Below are 24,213 nucleotides of genomic sequence, written 5' to 3' on the forward strand. Positions count from 1 at the left end.
AATAGCCTATCGTCAACTTCATCTTTGCCAGAAGTTAAATTTAAATCGCGTGTGTGAATGAATGATGTTTTAGCAAACTGTATTGCTATACTGAGATGAGTAAACATCGACTGAAATATGAATACATAGATAAAATGTAGGCCTATAATAATTTTTTTTACAAAGAAAGAGTACACTTGAAATATTGTTGAAATTGTAATTATTGTTGTAATTGTAACCTTTTTAATAAAATAGCAAAACATATTTACAAGATAGATGTAAGCAAAATCTTAAATGGTCAATATAAGTCTTCTTCTAAATATCTTTTGTCCTTGCATTGTGGCTCAGTCAGTGTCACACCTGAATGAATGGCTAATTATGCAGAGTGGGTGGGACATTGTATTCTAAGGTGTAAACCACTCCTCGTTCACGCCCCCCTCGTATATTGGCTTTCCAAGCAAAACCTGTTTTACATCAATTTAAATCAATGTATGGTTTTATGTGAACGATAAAGCAAGACTATTTTCACATAATTTTGAAGAAAAAACTCTAGGCGAGGACATCCATTAGTCAAAAGTCTTATTGCCACATATTTAGTATGTGTTTTGTGGCCTTATTTCAGAAATTTTATTTTTTATTTTTTTCAATAACCATGCATAAACATTATTCTCTAAAAAATGAAAACATGTACATACACGTGGCTCACATATTATTGTAGCCCTGTTTGTGCTATATAGAGTGAATTTACACCTTTGCCATTAATATGTTTATAAGCAACTGAAAAAAGCACAAATGTCAGGGCATGTCAGAACATCTCAAGGGCCCCAAAAACAGCCCAGACCCCAGAGGATTAATACATTCATCTGCCCCCTCACCTCCAGGAGGAGGTCCCGCCGAAAAGTCTCAGCCCAGTCATCCTTCCCTGTTACTGATTTAAGAACAGAGGACTCACCCACAGCTTGTGCCACAATTTCATGCCCAGCTCCAGGCCGCTGTTCACTTTCCAGCAACAAGATCCCTTGCAATACAGTGTTGAAAGTGGCATCTGGATTACGGCGTGCATAGGTTTTGATGGTACTCCTCAGTTCTGCGTTACAGAGTCCCATCAAAAGCTGGTCTAACAGGTGAATTTCATCAAGAGGGCCATCTGGGTCTCGCTTCCTTAGTCTACAGAACAATTCCCGCAGCCTGAGAACATAAGCTCTTAAACTCTCACTGGCAGTTTGTGTGCAGCTAAAAAATTGTAATCTCAAATTTGCCACAGGGACCTGATCTCCATACAGGGTGTCTAAATATCTAAAATTTTTTGCTACAGTATCACGGTCTGTATCCCCCAAAACACAAACCTCCCGTTTAGCTTCATCTGTTAATGCCCCCAACACTATACTGACTTTTTGTTGTTCATTAAACTCCCGTGCTTGCAATAAACTCTGAATTTGTTCTTTCCATTCACTAAATTTTAAATCGCCCCCCGCTCCTTTAAATTTAGGGATCCAAGGTGCACCCGCATAAATCGGCATCATCATCATGTTCAAAACAACAAAATAATAATAAATAAATAAAAATTATAAACAACTATGTAATTCAGATAACCTGTATGTGAAGCTCCAAACCAAACCCTGCCGACTACTGCCAAATGTGATACAAGCAATGTAGCCCGACTACGCCACTCAATTAAAGAGCTGGGACTCTATTAAAGTAACCTTATCTTTTACTTGCAAGTTCTTTTAGTTTGGTTGGAGCAACACAACAGAATTACCCAAACAACAGTTTCAATATAAAAATATATTTATTACAATCTCTGATTACAATGATAAAGGGAAAAGAGCGCGCCGTGCACTCACACACTCTCTCGCTCAAATTTAAAAGCTGGACATCGAAAAAAAACACATTAACAAATCCACTGGAAGTCCGTAGTTAGGCACCCACAGTCCATAAGCGTTTCCTCTAATGCAAATCCGTCTCGCACCAAGTAGCGGCGTCTACACAGCAGGCCACCTGTCAATCACTCGTGCGCATCAACACAACACTCACACAAACAGAAAAGAAAGAGCTGCCAGTATCTCCACAATAGATAAACAGCATAAACACAACACCACACTAGGAAAGCTATCAATCGTGCAATACTCAATTAGATCACTGCAATTCGTGAATAGATATTAGTTATGAGAGTGGTATGACTACAGTAGACAGACTGGAACTCTTCAATTTAGGTGAGACAGATCTCAACTCCAGACGAGGCAAGGCACACAACTTAACACAGGGCGTCACTCACCAACAAACCGGGAACAGACGAATCAAATTCCCAGTATTGTTAGACAGTGCTCCACAACACCACCAGCCCAAGACAGACGAAGCAGAGCTCCGGGCAGCACAGCGGAGAACAGCAGCGATCTGTAGCGCAGCAGAGGCGGCAGCAGTCCAGCGCAGATGAGAACGGCAGCAATCCCAGCGCAGCAGAGAACGGCAGCAATCACGGCACAGCAGAGGAAAAACGAAGATACCAGCAGCCAACGGATTATCAGCAGGACCGTCAGTCAACAGAACTTCAGCTTCAACACGAGCAGGCAATAATCCATGAGTTAGGCTATAAATAGCTAGTAAGATAACGGTAACTAACGTTGCAGTATGTAAATAATTATTCTAGCGATATGTAATGCTAAATAAGGTTTGCTAGTACATTATTTTAGCAACATGACAAGCCAGTGAATTAGCAGGTTTCAATTGTTGCTTTGCACAGTGCGTGACATTTTATCTGTATGTTGTTATGCGGCTAGAGTTTTAACACTGAGTCAATGGGCTCCGACGGGCTTGTTTATCGTCATCGTTCTTTTTCCGTTTACCTGTCTTTGTTGTATGAGCAGGTGCCACTCGAGAAATTGGCAGTTTTGGTTGTTTGTCCACCATTAGCACAGCTGCGGCACACCGGCAATCTTGAGTTTGAATGATGGTACGCGCTGTGCAAGAGAGGGGTGTGTGTCAGCGCGTACACGAGCTTGATTGACACTGCTAAGACATTCCTCGCAGCTCTGATTGGTTGTTTCTGACCGGGAGCGGTGTATTTCTGCAAATGGAAATAGGACCACTGGGAGGAGCCAGAGGAGCTTGATTTTTTCACAGATTATCTGTCTCATATTCTACTGTCAGGACATAATGACAGTTTTAACAAATATGTAAAAAAATATTTTTTTACAAGTTACCCCTACAGCAGCTTTAACACAAGGACAACTTCAGCCGAAGCTGTCAAAAGACAAGTACACGAAGAACATGGCAAACGTTACCACAAAACTGAGTAGCCTTATAACATTTTACCAATCGAACAGACGCGGCTATAACACTAAATTGTCAGATGTAGGCTAGACGAAATTGCGTGGCATACATCTGACAATTTTGGGTTCAAACACGCCCTGCACACCACACATACTTAACAGTGTTAAATTTGAAAAATACTGTTCAACACAACTGCTTGGTTTGTTACCTTATCTGCGTGCTTCCTCGGCGATGAAGTTCCACATTTGCGGCTATCCAACACAAAAAGCATAGCCTTTCACAATATTTTCTTCAGATAACTCCAAATTTCTCCCACACACTGGACTTGATTTTTGATGACGTATTGTCGACAATTTTACAATCTCCACTAGCTTTTCTTTTCTTCAACTCCTCAGCATCCATCTCGACGACTGCAGATCGCGTGCAGTTATGATGGATTTTTAAAAGTGAAAGTAGGTAATGTTATAGATCCTGGGAGGGCGTGGCGCGTGGGCACAAATAAACTGATGTGGATTTTAAATTATTTTATCAACTTGAAATACAGGCATATATTTTTAGATGTGTTCTACAATGTGTATGCATATTTTTACGTTTGCATGTGATTGTTTTAAACCCGTGTTTAGACCTGTGTTTCCCCCGTGTCTGACCCGACCCGCACCCGTATCCGACACAGTTGGATATTTTTCACCCGTTTGAGCAAAATTTGTCGAACCTGTGCAGGACTCTAACGCACACACACACACACTTAGACTCAAACTCACACACTCAGACTCTCTCTCTCTCTCTCTCTCTCTCACACACACACACACACACACACTCTCTCTCTCTCTCTCTCACACACACACACACACACACACACACTTGGACTCAAACTCAAACTCAGACTCTCTCTCACCAGAGGTGGACAGAGTACACAGCTTCATTACTTGAGTAAAAGTACAGATACCCCTTGCTAAATTTTACTCAAGTACAAGTAAAAGTACTACAGTCAGATGTCTACTTAAGTAAAAGTACTGAAGTACTTGTTTTTAAAAGTACTTGAGTATCAAGAGTACAAGACTACATTTTCTAAATATTGCATTATTACTGCCACAGTGCTTACATTGGTAAACACAGCAAACACTTGAAGCGAAAACTATCATTAACTTGTTCAGACAATTTTAAATAGTCTGGCGAGGTGGGGCCACGGGTTGGCACATTCCCGGGATGGACCTGCTGCGTCTTCATCCATTGTTTCATCCATGGTTTCGTCTCTTATCTAAATCTGACCATGGAGTTGACTTTGGCGGAAAGCTGAAGGTGATTGCTGATAGGCTGCCCCAATCAGTGGCGCCTGCACAATCCAATCACGTTTGAGAGGGAAACAACAAATTGAGGGTTTCCGAGATTTTTCTTTTTTCCTTTTAATTTATTTTTTTGAAGAAGTAACGGGTACTCACGGTTATGGATAGAAATGTAGTGGAGTAAAGAGTACAATATTTGCCTTTCAAATGTACTTGAGTAAAGTCATGAGTACTCCCCAAAAATGAAAAGTAAAGATCCCTCAAAATTGTACTTAAGTACTGTACTCAAGTAAATGTACTCCATTACTGTCCGGCTCTGTCTCTCACACACACACACGCACACACACACACACACACACACTTAGACTCAAACTCAAACACTCAGACTCTCTCTCTCACACACACACACACACACACACACACACACACACACACACACACACACACACGCGCACACACACACACACACACACACACACACACACACACACACACACACACACACACACACAGTCTCACTGTATGATGACAATCCACATGATCTTCATCTCCAGAGTCACTTCACAAGCTTTTCCCAGTTTCATCTGAGAAAAACTACTGTCAAATACACACTGAAACTGTCTGATTACATTTAAAAAGAAAGTTTGAATTCAATTCAAAAGACACCATATTTGATATTGCCATCTGTTGATAGCCCTCATATACAGACATCATATTTGATGATACATTTGTATTAAATCATAAAACATAGAATCCAGAACAATATAATAAAAAAAAACACTTTAGAAAAAAAATAAAATAAAATGTTGTGCCCTAAATTAAAAGGTAGCTTACTTAGGAGTTTAATTATCGCCCAGCTCTATTTTTGAATCATGAATCATTTGTGTCCTAATACAAAACAAAAGGATTGAATGTATAATAAATACAAACCTCAGGATATCAGTCATTTACAATATCCAGCATCTTAGATAATAGTCCAGAAACAGGGAATATAACAGATGCACTGTTGAAATGTCTATTTAAGAGGTTTTAAACAGGATTTAGAGATATATGTGGTATAATATCCCGCTCCAGTGCAGTAGGTGTCGGTGTGCAACTGTTCAGCTGTTCCAAACCCTCCTGTAAAACACACGAAGAAGAGGAAAACGAAAGTAACAGCACGATGAAACCTAAACCCGTTACTCAGTGGATTTGTTTTGATCAGTGATCCAGAAAACATTTCTACAGATGTCAGTTTAGCACAATGCCTACTAAATCTAATAACACTCGTGGCCATTTATGTGTTTGATCCTTAGTGGACAAGACTGCAAGTAAGTTTAATACATTCTCCATTAAAGTCATTGTAATTATTAGGAAATTTATATTGTATATTAAGCGAGACAAATGTGAAGTTACAGAAGGCTGTTATTCTGCTACTTCAAACAGACGAAGAATCTGCCAGAAATTACAATCTTTTGAAGTTAAAACACAAAAGGTTTTATTGAGAAAGGGTTATTGAAAACAAACATGTTTTTGAAAGTTTTCTCCCATTTCCTCTTCCGTTTCAGGCTGTTGTTTTTGTGATGTGAAATCGAAAGTATTTTTGAAGCAGACATTTACAGTAGACAGACAGATGAAGCCTGACGTCAATGAACAACAATCTGCTATTATTAAACTAAATATTTCAGTTCATATATAGCAATTATGATTAGTAGTTATACAGTATGTCTATTATATGGTTACTTTTACTCAATCAGTTATTTTAGGATAATTTAAAAGTAATGAAATCAACCATCATTGTGTACTTGAAGTAATGATTAAAAGACAAACAAAGATTGGGTAAATATGATTGCAAAATTATATAAAACTGTAATAGAGAATATACCACTCAAAGTTCTAAACACAATTGCTGTTTCCCAATGTATTAATATTTAGAGTCAGTTAAACTCATTAAACAATCAGAAATGATTAAGACCATTTGGTTATTTTACATGGCAATATATTTGTCTGTAACTCACTTTATTTTATAGATTGTTTTTGCTGTTGCTGTTGTTGATGATAGCTCAGCATTCTTCATTATTGTCTTAAATAAGATGTTCTTCATCTGTGTAAAACGGTGTCATTTCCAGGTGATGCTGAAGGATTGAGTGTTTTCAGAAACCAGTGCTGATCAGTTTTCAGTGTCAGTTTAGCTGCAGTATGTCAGAGGAAAGAGGAAAGCACTCTCTCTCTCAGATGAGTCTCTCAGAGAAACACAGGTAAGACTGCGTCTGTTTTCATCAGTTTAAACTCTACTGGACTTTGTGTTTCCCTGTCAATAACAAAACTTTAAGCATTGTTTTATATTTGCAAACACAACTGCCCTGTTTGCTCTATAAAAAATATCACAGTTAATAATTTGTTAATAACCTTCTATACGCTGAATTAATCCAAATAAATGAGTTCAGTTTTTAGATCATAAAATTATTGACAGACATTAGGAAACAACTATACACTTAATTTAATTCAAGTATGCTAACAAAACGTCCCAGGTTACATATGTAACCCTAGTTCCCCAAAGGCAACGGACGCTGTATGTAATCGCAGTGGGAACGCCTCCAGTATAGTGCGTCTGAAGCATGAATGAAATAAGTCCAATGGCGAGACTGAGCATCACAGCGAGTGACGTCATCGGCCAGGAAACTATAAAGCACCCCAAGATCACAAGCGAGACAGCTTCTGATGTTACTGAAGCAAGCGATCCAAGGGGATGCCGGGAGTATGGCAGGACACGCAGTGTCTGTTCCATTCGGGGAACTAGGGTTACATACGTAACCCGGGACGTTCCCCTTCAGGAACTACCGCTGCATGTAATCGCAGTGGGAACGCAATACCCACGTCCCCATGCGAGCAAGTCCCTGTTGTGTGTGATTAGGGAGCACAAACTGACGAGAGAACCTGAGCCCCAGGAGTGGAGCCAAAATCAAGACTATAAAACCTGATGAAAGTGTGCGGTGAGGACCAGCCTGCTGCATCACAAACATCCTGAAGAGAAACTCCTGAAAGGAGAGCTTTAGAGGCAGCCATACTCCTAGTGGAGTGAGCCCGTACAGCCAAAGGTGAAGGCTGACCTGCCGACTCGTAAGCAAGTGAGATGGCCTCGACCACCCACTTGCTCATTCTCTGTTTAGAAGCGGGACCCCCCTTGTTGGGAGACCCAAAGCAAACAAACAACTGTTCAGACTTCCTCCACAGGGCAGATAAGCATCTAGGGCCCTAACCGGGCACTGCAAATTAAGTTTCTCCTGGTCTGACATCAGAAATGGAGGACGACAAAAAGCCTGCAGTATGACAGGTCCAGCCCGATCTCACGGGAAAACGTACAAATTCTACGAGGTGGCTTATTCGTACGAATTCATACGACCTGGCTCGTACGAATTAGTACGATTTTTGCAAAATCGTACATATTTTACGAATTGGCCAATTCGTGTGAATTCATACGAATGACCTACCCCTGACCCCGCCCCTAAACCTACCCATCACGTGGGTTTAGACAAATCGTACAAATTCGTACGAGCTAGGTCGTACGAATTAGTACGAATTAGCCAACTTTTTATCATTCGTACGAATTCGTACGAATTGGTCGTGAGATAGCGTTGGACAGGTCTAACAACAGTAGTTGGAACCTTGGCAACATAACCCGGCCTAGGAAAGAGGAAGGCCTTAGCCATGCCAGGTAAGAATTCCAAGCACGAGGGAGCCACCGATAATGCCTGAATATCTCCTATCCTTTTGAGAGATGAGATAGCAAGTAAGAAAACAGTTTTAAGAGTAAGGAACTTCTCGGAAACTTCTTCAAGGGGCTCGAAGGGAGCCAGGGAGAGACCCTCTAAAACAATGGCCAAGTCCCAGGATGGTACCCTCGTGCGTACTGCTGGCCTCAGCCTCAAGGTGCCACGAAGGAAGCGAGATATACGTGGGTGTCTCCCGAGAGAACCTCCACTCGAAGGGGCGTGGTAAGCAGCTAAGGCCGCCACGTACACCTTCAGTGTGGAGTGGGATAGCCCTGTAGAGAGACGGTCCAGCAGGAACTCCAGCACTGTGCCAACCGGGCAGTTAACTGGGTCCTGCTGGCGCTCTCCACACCAGGAGGTGAAAAGTTTCCACCTCGCGGCATATAACTTCCTCGTAGTGGGAGCTCTGGATTGGAGGATGGTCTCAACAACCTCGGTTGAGAGACCAGATTCTATGAGCTGGGCCCCCTCAGAGGCCAAGCCCACAGCATCCACAGTTCTGTGCGGGGGCGAAGGATCGACCCACTCGCCTGAGCGAGTAGGTCCCTCCTGATCGGTATCTCCAGTGGAGAGCCATCGAGGAGAGACACTAGGTCCACAAACCATACTCGGGCCGGCCAGCACAGGGCTATTAACAGAAGACTGAGCCTGTCCCGGCGAACCCTCTCCAGAACTCCCGGGAGCAGAGCGATCGGGGGAAAAGCATACAGAGTGACCTCGGCCACTCCTGCACCATGGCATCCAACCCCACACAGTGGACAGTGTGATGTCTCTCGGGAAGCAAATAGGTCTACCTCGGCACGACCGAAATGTTCCCAAAGGAGCTCCACCACCTCGGGGTGAAGTCTCCATTCCCCGGACCTCGGCCCCTGCCTCGACAGGATGTCTGCCCCCTGATTTAGATACCCCGGGAGATAAATAGCTCTCAACGAAAGAATTTTCCCTTGGGACCAAAGAAGGATCTGATGGGCCCCCCCCCTGATGGTTTATATAAGAGACCGCCGATGTGTTGTCTGTCCGGACAAGGACATGGTGGCCCCTTAGGTCTGGGAGGAAGTGTTTCAGGGCCCGAAACACCGCCAACTTTTCTAGACAGTTTATGTGCCACGAGAGATGATGGTCCTGCCACAGACCCTGAGCTGGGCGACCACTCATGATCGCCCCCCAATCCGTGAGAGAGGCATCTGTCGTTAGCGTTACACGACGACAAGGAGCTCCCAACACAGGACCTTGGGACAGGAACCAAGGATCTTTCCACATGACCAGGGCACAAAGACACCGTCGCGAACTCATGATCGTGCGGGGCGGATTTCCCCTTGGGGAGAATCCCTTGGTTCTGAGCCACCACTGCAGCGGTCTCATGTGCAAGAGGCCAAAGGGTATAACGTTGGACGCAGCTGCCATGAGACCGAACAGTTTCTGGAACTGCTTTACAGTGAGTGACTGGCCTAGCTTGACCTGTTGCACGGCCGCGGGAATCAAAGCAATACAAGCAGGTGACAATAATGCCTGCATCGTCGTCGAATCCCACACCACACTGAGAAAAGTGGTTCTCTGTGGTGGAGAAAGTACACTCTTCTTGGTATTGAGATTCAACCCCAATCTCTTGATATGAGCGAGAATGTCATCTCGATGCCGAACCGCTTGCTGTTCCGATTGAGCTAGAATTAACCAATCGTCGATGTAGTTCAGAATACGGATACCCTGAAGTCTCAACGGAGCTATAGCTGCATCCATACATTTTGTGAACGTTCGGGGTGACAGTGCTAGGCCGAACGGAAGAACCTGATATTGGTACGCTTCGCCCCCGAAAGCGAACCTCAGGAACTTCCGATGTTGAGGAAGAATAGACACATGGAAGTAGGCATCCTTCAGATCTATCGTGACAAACCAGTCCTCGGATCTGATTTGTGACACGATCTGTTTGTGAGCATCTTGAACTTGAGCTTCCCTACAGTGCGATTTAAAAGACGCAGATCTAAAATCGGACGCAACCCCCATCTTTCTTCGGAACAATGAAGTACCGGCTGTAATAACCTGACTCCCTGCTGGGAGGACGAACCCGTTCTATAGCTCCTTTTTGAAGAAGAGTCATAACCTCCTGTTCCATTACCAGAGCCTGCTCGGGGCCCACCACAGTGGGAAGGACCCCTCTGAACCAAGGCGGACTAGACCAGAATTGTATAGCGTAACCTCTTTCAATCGTATGCAGGACCCACTGAGACACATTGGGAAGATTTTTCCACTCCTCTAGAAAATCTACTAAGGGTACCAGCTTCTCGAGGCTGGCCTCTGGTTGAATATTCTGAGTGACAGACACAGCGCCCTGTAACGGCGCACCGGGACAGAACGACTGGTCTGAGCACTCCAGAGCCCTCCTCGGAGGGGGCGAGCGTCCCTCGGGGAAAACACTCGCCAGGCCCTTCTACGCCCTGTTTCGGCAGGGTTAGTAGAACAGACCCCTGAGGGCACCTGGATAGACAGGGCACCCTTAACCCTCTGAGGTCTGGGGTGTTTTTGGGGTCCTTGAGATGTTCTGACATGCCCTGACATTTGTGTTTTTTTCAGTTGCTTATAGACATATCAATGGCAAAAAAAATACACTCTATTTAGCACAAACAGGACTACCATGATATGTGAGCCACATGTATGTACATGTTTTCATTTTTGAGAGAATAATGTTTATACATGGTTATTGAAAAAACTAAAAATGAAAGTTTCTGAAATAAGGCCACAAAACACATACTAAATATATGTCAATAAGACTTTTGACTAATGGATGTCGTCGCCTAGAATTTTTTATTCAAAATGATGTGAAAATCATCCTGCCTAATCATTCACATAAAACAATACATTGATTTAAGTTTTGTGAAACACTTTTAGTTTGGAAAGGCAATATGCGGATGGGGCGTAAACGATCATGCATATTTAGTAGTTCACACCTGATGAGACAATGCCCCTGCATACTTAATGAGCCATTCATTCAGGTGTGTCACCTATAGCTAACTTAAATATACAAGCTTCATAAAAATGATCATTCTAGAAGAAAATTTCAGATAGCATTTAGAGGCTTTTGCATCTGAACTCTTCATATATACACACACACATATATATATGTGTATATATTTATACACAAATATAAATTTTATTTATATTTTTTTATATACATTTTTTTTTTTCACAAATTGTGCTTGCAAATTGTATAATATCCAAGGTAAACATGTCTAGTAATTGTGCAGTTAATTCTCATACTGTATTTTCAGTTTTGGAATATTTATCCTCTCTCCAAATTTGTTACTAATAAAACACAATACAAATTATTAAAAGAAAAAAATTATATTTACCTTTTAATAGTTTGTTTACATCTACCTTGTAAATATATTTTTTTATTAAAAAGGTTACAATTACAACAACAATTCAAGTGTAATCTTACAGTATATTCTACAGTAAAAACTGTACCCAAATCTAGTCAACAAAATGTTGTCTTTCATATTTCGCCTGACTGTAACGTTTTTATGAAATATTAGGGCATATAAATGTTAATTTGCAGTTTAATATGTTGCTTATACAAATAGCCTACATTTTATTTCAACATATTTCAGTCGATTTTTACTCATCTCAGTATAGCAATACAGTTTGCTAAAACATCATCATTCATTCACAAACGCGATTTAAATTTAAACTGTCTTTTTGCAAGCTGTGGTAAACAGTGCGCATCTCTGCCGTTCATTCATTCATAAACAGAAACCCTATTCACGTGAGAAGGAAAAAAAACTTACTACTGTATTCCTCAGCTCAGTCTGATCCTTGCTCCTCGAAATACCCGCACTTCTGAGGTATTTTCCATTATTATTATTCCTCACAGCGCTGCGAGACGGTGTAAACAAGTAATGATCTGAATAAACTTGTTTTCTCGAGCTGATATGGGGGCGTTCACAGGTTTGCGTGGATTGCCTCAGACATTTGCGTTTGAATAGCGCGCGCTCTCTGTGGGTGTGTCACATTACATTTGAATCAGCTGTAATGAGCTCGACTGGAATCGTTCTCTTTTAATACAGATTTCACAAGATGAGAATATTTGTTTTTTATATAAATTACTTTATTTAAAAGAAGAGAATTCAAGCTTCATGCCTGTGTGTCTGTATGTCTGTTTGACTGAGTATTCGCTGAGTTATTGTTCATTTTCGGACGCGTTTCACAATGGACTACACTGACAGAGAGAAGGCAGAACTCGCTTCGTGTTTATTTTTCTTTATTTGGCAAAAAAACACAACACTTTGTTTTTATTGTGAGTATACACAAAAATAATAGACATTTAACAGAATCGATTGATGTATGAAACTTGTTTGTAAAATCAAAGTCAAAAGAGTATTTCGGGTCTCAATTCAACTGATAAGGAAAAAAGCGAGCAGATCACGCCGGCGTGATTGCCGACCTCAGAGTGTTAAGGGAGGTGAACACAAGTCTCTCTCGGTGAGGACCACCCTCAGAGCCCTGACACCGTGAGCGTCAGGACTTTTTAGACGCAGCCTTCTTAGCGATAATGACTGTCCTCAGATCAGCCCTGCCCCGCGAAGGCCGTGCCTGAGAGCGCCCTGCCTAATCCCTCCAGTTTCTCTGCGGGGGGGCACGAGACGCGACACTCTGTTTTTGCTGCGCTCTCTGTTTTGATGAGCTGCCCGGCGGCTGGGACTGCCCTCGCTCAGCAGTCCCAGGAATTCTCACTTTGAGGGGAATAAATTTATGAAATAAAGCCGCCTGCTTCTTTTCTTCTTGAAACCTCTCAGTGACAGAGTGTAGAGCATCACCAAAGAGGCCCGCAGGCGACATGGGAGCATTTAAAAGAAGAGATTTATCTTTTTCTTTCATAGATGTCTGGCTCAACCATAAATGCCTCTCCGTGGCCACCAAGGTTGCCATAGACTGGCCGATGGATTTTGTGGTCTCCTTGGTGGCCCGGAGAGTGAGATCAGCTGTCTGTCTGAGCTCATTAATAGTATCTACAGAAATCTCTCCCCTCTCACTAGCTTCCTTAAGCAGGTCGGCCTGATATGCCTGCATGTTAGCCATCGTATGTAGGCACGCAGCCACCTGGCCCGCCGCCGAGTAAGCCTTTCCCACCAGCGCGTATGTATTTTTTAATGGTCTGGTGGGAAGGGCCGGTGCTTTAAGCGACGATGCCGATTCAGGAGAGAGATAGCTCGCGAGCGTCTCCTCCACCTTCGGCATCGTCACATAACCAAATGCTTTAGCTCACATAATATTACCATAAGCATTTGATTGACTGGTATAAATTCTACTAGATACTGGTCTAACCCAGGTCTTCGACACCTCAGTGTGAAGATCTGAGAAGAATGGTAAGCACCGGCGAAAAAGCTGAGAACGTGACTGCAGAAATCTTTCATCAAGTTTGCTTTTATGTCTAGACTCCTGCCTATCAACTGGCCACTCGATGCTGAGCTTCTCAACAGCACGAGATAAAACATCCATAAGCTCATCCTCAGCAGGGTGCTGGAATGACGAGTCTCCAGTCTCCTCTGTTGCAAGACTTTCAACATCCAGCTCCTCAGAACTGGATAGCCGAAGTTCTTGAACATCATGTTCCTCAACCCGGAAGTAACCGCAGCGCGTGCTTCCAGAGCCGGGATAGAGGCACTGGATCTCACCGGTGAAGGTTGAGATAGGGCGGGGCCCATCTCAACCTTGTCGGTGAGATCCATTTGCGAACCCCAAGTCAAGCGCCGCCACTCTGCCTCGACAGAAGCGGGACCTGAGCCTTGGGGAGCGCGCTGCGAACCGCCCTCGAAGAGCGATCGCCGAGAGAGCAGCGTCCTTAAGGGAAGATGCTCGCAATGCTCATAATCAGCCCCCTCGAGAGCTGACTGGGCATGCTGCACTCCCAAACAAGCAACAGATAGTTGGTGTGAATCCCCGCCTGTGATGTATCGAGTACAGGGGGGAACACACTTCCTATATTGTTGCTCGCTCGTCATTTTGACGCTCATATTGTTTTTTTTATATATATATTAGATATATAGAGAAATATACAGTGAAAAACTCCTGCCTAGTAACACTAGAAACAGACAAACAAGAAATAGACAGATTCAAACACACACAGAGTGCTGCTGAAGTAACAGAATCTGTCTCACTTGTGATCTTGGGGTGCTTTATAGTTTGCTGGTCGATGACGTCACTCACTGTGACGCTCAGTCTCGCCATTGGACTGATTTCATTCATGCTTCAGACGCACTAAGCTGGAGGCGTTCCCACTGCGATTACACGCAGCGGTAGTTCCTGAAGGGGAACTGTGTCACACTGACATTTCTGCTCTCTATTTCTGTCAATAAACAAAAACTTGAAATGTTCTCTTAAATTAGAGTGAAGTATTTTTTAACATGTTTAATCTCTCTCATGTATATTAAATAAATCGTTTAACTAATGTGAGCCAGTAAAATAAAATAGTAGTTAACTATTAAAGGAACACTCCGACTTTTTGGGAATTTAGCTTATTCACAGTATCCCCCAGAGTTAGATAAGTCCATACATACCTTTTTCATTTCTGTGCGTTCTGTAAGTGTTATTTGACGCACCCACCGCTAGCCTAGCTTAGCACAAAGACTTGATGTAAATGGATAAGGTAGCATACTAATCCCAATAAGTGACAAAATAATGCAAACATTTTCCTATTTACATGTTGTGATCTGTATAGTCACAGCGTGTACAAATAACAAGGCTATATGAGACAGAGACCATTTTTAATCGTATAAATACTGGGAACTATATTCTCACTAGGCGTAGGAGCACAGCTACTTGGGCGGAGTGGCTACTTGGGCGGAGTGATTAGCGCAGCACACGAGACGCCCTGTGGTGAGGAGCAGAGAGTTCGCTCAGATTTGGAGTAATAGAGTCAGCAATTACTAGATAGTAAATATATAGTTTAAAATCATGGGTGTTCCCTGTATTGTAAATATCTGCGACAATAAACAGGGGAGACCAGGTAATACTATGATGTTTCATAGAATTCCAACCAAAAACGCTGACCTGATGAATCAATGGCTACTTGTTATGGGTATAGATCCAAACACACCTGTAAACAGCATCAAGAAGTATTTCGTTTGCTCTGAACATTTTACTATAGACGACTATTTTGAAAAAATGCAAGTTGCCACACGGACCATGAAACGTGTGCTAAAGGATACAGCTATCCCATCGATAATAAAGACAGGACAAATTGGATCACCTGTTGCTGCGGTAAGTGTTCCATTATGTTTTGAGATGACTAACATTAGCCATACTGTAACAGTGCCATGCTAATGTAATGTAACCTTAGTAGTGACACTATTACGTATTACGTAACTTTGTATGAATAGCTAAGCTACAAGTAAACAGGTGATCATGAAAGGCTATTTCAAATGTGCTATGTCAGTTGACGTGTGCATATTTTGTGTATTGACACACTGTATGCAATGGCTATACTACAATTTCATTGAACTACGAATGATCATTATAACAAAATCACTTACTTGGTGGACAGCTGACCATTAGGTTCACTCGGCATGGGGCGTTTCTTCCAGTTGATCTTGTCACAATGGGAAAAAACCCCCGACAACTGCCGGGTGTATTAGGGCAGAGAAATCTTCCGTGGTAGTGACGCAAATATTTTGATTGTCATCAAGCCTTGACATTGATGGCAATAACCGGTCCCATTCATTACAACAAAGGCACTCGGTTTCTGTCGGCAAAGGTTGGCATGTTCCACATTTACACCACCAGTCCGTGTTCGTTCTGATTCTCCCCTTGACATCAGTCTGTTTGGCATCTTGTCTTACAGCTTCCAAAGTTTGTAACTCCTCGTCTGTGTATTCTGGCTCAAAACTTTATGGTTCTGGATCTTGGTTTGATATCCAGTAAAATTCCTCTGACAATTCCTCAAAATCAGCCATGATCACGAGTCACGTTCGCTACTAGCTAGTTAGTCACGTTTGTTTTGTTTACGGAACCATCAACAGGGCGTCTCGTGTGCTGCGCTAATCACTCCGCCCAAGTAGCCACTCCGCCCAAGTAGCTGTGCTCCTACGCCTAGTGAGAATATAGTTCCCAGTATTTATACGATTAAAAATGTTCTCTGTCTCATATAGCCTTGTTATTTGTACACGCTGTGACTATACAGATAACAACATGTAAATAGGAAAATGTTTGCATTATTTTGTCACTTATTGGGATTAGTATGCTACCTTATCCATTTACATCCAGTCTTTGTGCTAAGCTAGGCTAGCGGTGGGTGCGTCAAATAACACTTACAGAACGCACAGAAATGAAAAAGGTATGTATGGACTTATCTAACTCTGGGGGATACTGTGAATAAGCTAAAGTCCCAAAAAGTCGGAGTGTTCCTTTAAACAGTAAATTGTGTGAGTGTGTGTATTTCTGTGGAGGATCAGATAAAGACACAGATGTGTTTCACACACAGTTGATCCTCCTTTACTAAAGTGTTTTCTCTCTCTCTCTGTTCTTTGTGTCATCAGTGTAAGATCAGGCTCACATGTGTCCAGCTCTGTGTCTCTGAAGAGTGATCAGTCTAAAGATGGAGCATTACCAAATTTCAGTGAGAAAACAGCATCATCTAATAAAAGGTATTTTGTGTGTTTACATTACATTATATTGTTGTATTATTTGTCTACAGTGGTTTATGTGATTGAACTTGACTGAATAAAACAATAAGTCACAATAAAACTCAATTCCTGGAACCTTATGAAACTCATTCCAGTAACACAATTACACAGGTAGCCACAAGGAGGCACACATTCACTATGGAAAATAGATCATGAAACTACATATATATGTTTATCCATCCGACTGTAGTCATAAATGGACAAATGCACAGCTATACTGCATTTAATTACTATTTGCAACATTAAACCTTTTCAAATGAGACTAAAAAATCTCCTGTAGTAAAGTTTTTTTTCTCTCTCTCTATTCTTTGTGTCATCAGTGTAAGATCAGGCTCACATGTGTCCAGCTCTGTGTCTCTGAAGAGAGATCGGTCTAAAGAAAGAGGACCAGACTTCAGTGAGAAAACTAATAAAAGGTAACATCATCTAATAAAAGGTATTTCATGAGTTTCTAATTTTTTGTCACAGATTGACTGTGTTTAAAAGTTGTATCAGTGAATACCAATCATGAAACATTTTTAGATCCAATATTTATCATTAATCCAATCAAATATTTAACAGAGTATTCACAGCAAATGCTTTTTCTCTTTCTGTGATATTTTGCCCGGAAAATCAGTATTTATTTAATTTATTTAATTACAGGCTTCAATATGAGACATTAGACTCAGACGTTCAGACTCACAGGAACCACGAGAATTTCAAAGACAGTCTTCTAGGAATCTTCCAGGTAGGAAAACACATTTTTATAAATGTTTAATATTTACAACAACAAATATGTTATTGAAAAAACAAACTTAATGTAATTCCTCTATATTACTATTTTTCCTTTGAAGCACTTATATATATATTTTTATTTTTCTATTTGTTACAAATAACAGCTGGTTAACATGTTAGTCTTTTAACTGGATTTTTTTTATAGATATTATAGTTATTGAATAAATTGTGCTGACCAAATGTAGATTTGGTTTAAATTGTGTATTTTTTCTTACTTTTGTTTGTAGGATCTTGAGAGCAAAATAATCACATTTCTGAAGAATGAACTGGAGAAGTTTAAGAAAATATTACAAAAAGAGAACACACAACACTTTGTGAAGGACTTTAATGAGAACAGATCCAGTATCAAAGAATCAGCTCTTGATCTCACACTACATTACCTGAGAGAGATGAAGCAAGATGCAGCTGCTGATGCTCTAGAAGGTAAGACACTCATGATCATCTGTCTGATTGTCTCTTATAAATGTTGGAGAGAAAATGAAGACTAAAACTATCTATTTTCTGTTCCTGTGTTTAGATGAGCTGCTCTTCATTCATCAGCTGAAATGTGGCCTAAAGAAGAAGTATCAATGTGTGTTTGAAGGAATTGCGAAGCAAGGTGACTCCACACTTCTGAATAACATCTACACAGATCTCTATATCACTCAGGGTGGCAGTGAACAGGTCAATACTGAACATGAGGTGAGACAGATTGAAATTGCTTCCAGGCGTCATGAAGCACAAGAGATACAGGTTGAATGCACACATTTGTTTGAAGCTCCTGAACAAGACGAGGAGATCCGAACTGTACTGACAAAAGGAGTCGCTGGCATCGGGAAATCAGTCTCTGTGCAAAAGTTTGTTCTTGACTGGGCTGAAGGAAAAGAAAATCAAGATATCAGCTTCATATTTCCTCTTCCATTCAGAGAGATGAACTTAATGGAGAAAGAAAAACTAAGTTTGATGGACCTTATAACTCAATTTTTCCCAGAGACAAAAGGACTGAACCTTACAAGAAGGAATCATTTCAAAGTGCTGATCATCCTTGATGGACTGGACGAATGTCGCCTTCCTCTGAAGTTTGATTGTAATGAGACGTGGCGTGATGTATCGTCACCAGCCTCATTGGATGTTCTCCTAACGAACCTCATGAAGGGAAATCTGCTTCCTTCTGCTCTCATCTGGATCACCACCAGACCAGCAGCTGCCAGTAAGATTCCTCCTGACTGTATCGACCGGCTGACAGAGATACGAGGATTCAGTGACGCACAAAAGCAAGAGTACTTCAAAAAAAGATTCACTGATGAGAATCAGGCCAACACAATCCTAGATCACATTAAACAATCAAAGAGTCTCTTTATCATGTGCCACATCCCAGTCTTCTGCTGGATTTCAGCCACCGTTCTCCAGAACATTCTGGAGGAGAAAAGAAATAATGATGTTAAAAACACTCAGGCTGATGAGATCTCTAAAACACTGCAGGAATCAAACACTGAAGACACTCCCAAGACTCTGACACAAATGTACACACACTTTCTCCGCTTCCAGATCCAGCAGAGCCGCCGAAAGTATGATGGAGAATACACATCAGATGTTTCCTGGGATAAAGACGCCATCCTTTCACTGGGGAAACTGGCGTTTCATCAGCTGGAAAGAAGCAACCTGATCTTCTATGACACAGACCTGGAAGCCTGTGGTATTGACGTCTATAAGGCATCAGTGTACTCAGGCATGTGTACCCAGATCTTTAAGGAGGAAACAGGGATCGTTCTTGGTACCCTGTACTGCTTTGTTCACTTGAGCATTCAAGAGTTTATTGCAGCCCTTTATGCACATCTGTTTCTAGACATCAACAAGACAAGTGTGTTTGATCATGAGTCTACAGAACAGGAAAACAGAAATGAAACCATGATTGATTTGCTCAAGACTGCAGTGGACAAGGCGCTCGAGAGTGACAATGGACACCTGGACCTTTTCCTTCGCTTCCTCCTCGGTCTGTCACTCCAGTCCAATCGACGACTCTTACGAGGTCTGTTGACACAGCAAGACGGCAATGACCAGAGCAACAAGGAAATAGTTCAGTACATAAAGCAGAAATTAGAAGATAATCTTCCTGCAGAGAGATCCATCAATCTGTTCTACTGTCTGAATGAGCTGAACGACCAAACTCTAGTGAAAGAGATTCAGACCCACTTTAGCAAAGGAAGTCTCAAATCTGGTGACCTTTCACCTGCCCAGTGGTCTGCTTTAGCCTTTGTGTTGTTGACATCAGAGGAAGAGCTGGAGGAGTTTGAGCTTCAGAAATTCAAGAAATCAGACGAGTGTCTCATTAGATTATCGGCAGTCATCAAAACCTCCAGAAGAGCTCTGTAAGTCTTTTAGTATATTTTGTCATGTTTTGCTCTCATCTGAAAAATGTCTTTATCTTCATTACTCTATAGTGATTCCTCATCATGAACATGAACTTATCCCTGTAAAGCCTGACATATGAAACAAAAGTCTGAATTATTTTTTTTGTGGATACAATTTATCAAACCTTTAGACAAAATATAAAATACCATGTAAAATATTTGAGATGCTGCGCTGCTTAGCGCATTGGGACTTTAATTGTGACCAGCTGTGAATATTGTGTGTAACACGTCAATAGAATTGACCCGGAGGTAATATAGCCTCGGTCGATGACGTCATCGGCGCGCACCCGTGACACAAGGCTATAAATAGATGAGCCACAGGTTTATCGTCAGGTCTTTTGTCTGAAGAGCAGTCCCGGGACATCTTCAGCACGGCAAAGTAGCGCAGCATCTCGTTCCGCTTTTTCAGGGAACAGGGTTACAGTCAAGTAACCCAGAACGTTCCCTTTCAAAAGCTATAATTGATGCATTCGCATTGGGAACGAGAATGCACATTGAGCGCATTGAGAGAGTTTGATGCACACATGCACAGTATGGCCTCTGAAGACAAAGGCTATATTACCTCAGGGTCAATTCTATTGACGTGTTACACACAATATTCACAGCTGGTCACGATTTAAGACGTTCCCAATGCGCTAAGCAGGGCAGGATTGATTGTAGCTTTTGAAAGGGAACAGCAGCGCCTGATCACACAGCGCTCACTCACATTCTCCGTCTTCATTAGTTTATGATCTCTGTCAGTGATATCTAATACTTTGTTAGACAGAACTGGTAAACAAAGAAAGTAAATGGTATGCGAAAAAGTAAAGCGTTGCTTTTATATCATTTGTAACAGAAAAGGCAAACAATCAGGATAAAATACTTTCTTATTTACCGTCAACATTCAGCAAATGCGCACCTACATCATTTAAACAAATCTCTAAATCTAATAAACATTTAATATAAGAAACGTACTCGGTTACTAACGTAACCTCGGTTCTCTCTAGAAGAGGGAACGAGTACTGCGTTGAAAACGCTACGGGAAAAGTCTCTTTTCACGAAACACTGAAGCAAAAATTATCCTTTAATTTTTCATATATGTAAAACGCGTTGCGGCAGCAGCAGACAGCTGAAGCAAGACGGCTTGTCTGCTCATTGGCTGCTCTGCGGCAACTGCATAAGCCTATCGAGCGCAGGCTGATGCAACATCAGACCAATGAGGGCGCTTTGCGCCCTCCTCGCCACTTCCCGCCGAGACGGGCGTGGCTTACCTCTATAAAAGGAGCTCGAGAAGGCTGATTCACTTGATTTTGATCGCCGAAGCGAACCAGAGTGAACCAAACGCACGGCAAGGGAACGCAGTACTCGTTCCCTCTTCTAGAGAGAACCGAGGTTACGTTAGTAACCGAGTACGTTCTCTTACGAGAGTTCTCTCGTACTGCGTTGAAAACGCTACGGGAACCCCTTGCAAAACGCCGTGCGTGCTGGGATAAGAACACTGATCACCGGAAGCTATTTCAGGCATACAGTGCATAATCACCAGATAGACTCACACAGAGTCAGGGAATAAGGGGGGGAGCCTTAATTCCCTATATTGTAGCGTCCGCAGGCTTAACATGACCTCACAGGGAGAGTCTAAAGACAGGAGGGGTTTCCTCCGTCCTTATATAGACATGTCCACAGACGCGAATATGACATCACATAGCCAGGGTAGGGAGCCTGCACTAATGTGGGAAAACGTGGGTCTTACACAGTTCTGCCCAGTATAGTCGGTAGCGCATTGCGCCTGTAATTAGATTACACCGACAAAAGCTTAGCCTGTAAGGCGGGAACCTCTAGGTTATAAAACCTGATAAATGTAGACGGAGAGGCCCAGCCTGCCGCCGTACATATATCCTGTAAGGAAATCCCGCTGGACCAAGCCCACGAGGAGGCAACGCCTCTCGTAGAGTGCGCTCTGACTCCCAACGGGCATTGAATGCCCTTGGCAGTATAAGCCAGCGCTATGGCGTCAACTATCCATCTGGATAGACTTTGTTTCGAAACAGCCGTTCCTTTGGAACGTCCGCTGAACGAGACAAAGAGCTGCTCTGTCTGTCTAAAGGCAGCAGAGCGGGACATATAAGTTCTTAAAGCCCTAACAGGGCAAAGAAAACTCGAGTCCCCTTCCTCACTCGACGCCGGCAGGGCAGCCAGGGAAATGACCTGAGCCCGAAAAGGCATGTTGAGGGATTTCGGCACATAGCCGTGCTTAGGTTTGAGTATGACTTTAGAGTCATTAGGACCAAACTCCAAGCATGTCGGGCTCACGGAGAGCGCGTGCAGATCACCTATGCGCTTCACTGAAGCGAGAGCCATCAAAAACACTGTTTGAAAGACAAATGTTTGAGGCTGATTGACTGGATAGGCTCGAAAGGGGCACCTTTCATGGCCGCCAGGACCGTAGAAAGGTCCCACATAGGGACTGACGGAGGTCTGGGTGGATTCAGTCTCCTAGCTCCCCTGAGGAAGCGGATGACTAAATCATTCCTTCCTAGTGACTGACCCAGCGTTGAAACGGAGAACGCTGAAATAGCCGCCACATACACTTTGAGCGTGGAAGGGGATCTGCCCTTATCCAACAGCTCTTGTAGGAAGGAGAGAACCTCCGTTACCTCACATTCGAGGGGTGAAAGGCTCCGAGCTGTACACCAGCCGGAGAAAACCGACCACTTTGAAGCATAGAGTCGCCTGGTCGACGGCGCTCTAGCCTCCGTGATGGTATTCATGACTCCCTCTGCGAGACCAACGGGTATCCGTTGAGCGCCCACACATGAAGGGACCATAGTTCCGGGTGTGGGTGCCAGATCGAGCCCCTGGCCTGCGAGAGGAGATCTCTCCTCAACGGCACTGGCCATGGAGCGATGTCTGCTAACTGCATCAGAACTGGGAACCATGCCTGGTTCTTCCAGAACAATGCTACAAGCAGCAATGGGCATTTCGTTTTCCTGACCCGTTCCAACACCTGAGGCAGGAGGGAGACGGGGGGAAAAGCGTAGAGCGGGCAGCGCGGCCACTTTTGGGACAGCGCGCTGTCGGTCTTTGAAAAGAATGCGGGGCAGTGAGCGTTTTCGCGGGACGCGAATAGGTCCACCTCCGCTTTGCCGAATCTCTCCCACAACAGCCGGACTGTTTGTGGGTGTAGAGACCATTCGCCCGTAGGAACGTTGTTCCTGGACAGTCTGTCCGGGCCCACATTCAGCAGCCCGGGCACATGTACTGCTCTCAGCGAGCGCAGGTTGTGCTGAGCCCATAGCAGGAGGCGTTTCGCCAGCCTGTACAGGGGTATGGAATTCAGACCGCCCTGGCGATTTATGTAGGACACCACTGCCATGTTGTCCGAACGGACTATGACGTGTTGGTCCTTGATGTAGGGACAAAAACGCGTCAGCGCGTTGTGCACTGCCAGCATTTCTAGGCAGTTTATGTGTTGGAGCTTTTCCCGTTCCGACCATAGGCCGAAGGACGGTCTGCCCTCGAGCAGCGCTCCCCATCCCGAGGTGGATGCGTCCGTAGACACCATCCTCACCCTCGAGGAAGTCCCCAGGCTTACACCTGATTGGTACCAGTCGTTCGCCATCCAAGGCACCAGGGCTGTGACACAGTCCTGATCGACCTTGAGGCGTAAATGACCGGACACCCACGCTCTGCGCGGAACCCGCGCTTTCAACCAGAACTGCAGCGGGCGCATGCGGAGCAAGCCCAGCCGGAGAACTGACGATGCTGAGGCCATGAGACCCAGCATCCTTTGAAATTTTCTGAGCGGGGCGAAAGCGCCGCGGCGGAAAGACATCGCCGCGCGCTGAATGTTCAGCACGCGCTGTGGCGACAGCCGCGCTGTCATAGACTGTGAGTCCAGAACTATACCCAGAAACGGAATCGTTTGGCTGGGGTTCAGTGAACTCTTCGCCCAATTGACCGTGATACCAAGATTCTCGAGGTGATCGAGTAAAATGGCTCTGTGCTCTATGAGCTGAGATCGTGATTGGGCTAGGATCAACCAGTTGTCCAAATAGTTCAGCACTCGCATGCCTCTGAGTCTGAGAGGAGCGAGCGCTGCGTCCATGCATTTCGT

At 43.3% G+C, this 24,213-nt stretch overlaps 1 protein-coding gene and 1 long non-coding RNA gene across 3 annotated transcripts in view; both read left to right on the plus strand.

The window, feature by feature from the left end:
• The window catches only part of LOC308695899, a 670,325-nt gene that overhangs the window by 127,110 nt on the left and 519,002 nt on the right, over nt 1-24,213 (plus strand). The gene's annotated exons all lie outside the window — the stretch shown is intronic.
• The window catches only part of LOC308695881 (protein NLRC3-like), a 155,665-nt gene continuing 137,114 nt past the window's right edge, over nt 5,663-24,213 (plus strand). For both annotated transcript variants that reach the window (XM_081374141.1, XM_081374142.1), the window contains exons 1-7: nt 5,663-5,842; nt 6,641-6,769; nt 16,810-16,917; nt 17,277-17,372; nt 17,599-17,683; nt 17,958-18,153; nt 18,248-20,078. In XM_081374141.1, coding sequence (XP_081230267.1) covers nt 6,711-6,769; nt 16,810-16,917; nt 17,277-17,372; nt 17,599-17,683; nt 17,958-18,153; nt 18,248-20,078 — 2,375 coding nt within the window. In that variant the 5' untranslated portion in view covers nt 5,663-5,842; nt 6,641-6,710. The remainder of the gene's footprint in view (nt 5,843-6,640; nt 6,770-16,809; nt 16,918-17,276; nt 17,373-17,598; nt 17,684-17,957; nt 18,154-18,247; nt 20,079-24,213) is intronic.

Source organism: Scardinius erythrophthalmus (genome assembly GCF_964197995.2).
Source record: "Scardinius erythrophthalmus genome assembly, chromosome: 9".
NCBI classification, from domain to species: Eukaryota; Metazoa; Chordata; class Actinopteri; order Cypriniformes; family Leuciscidae; genus Scardinius; species Scardinius erythrophthalmus.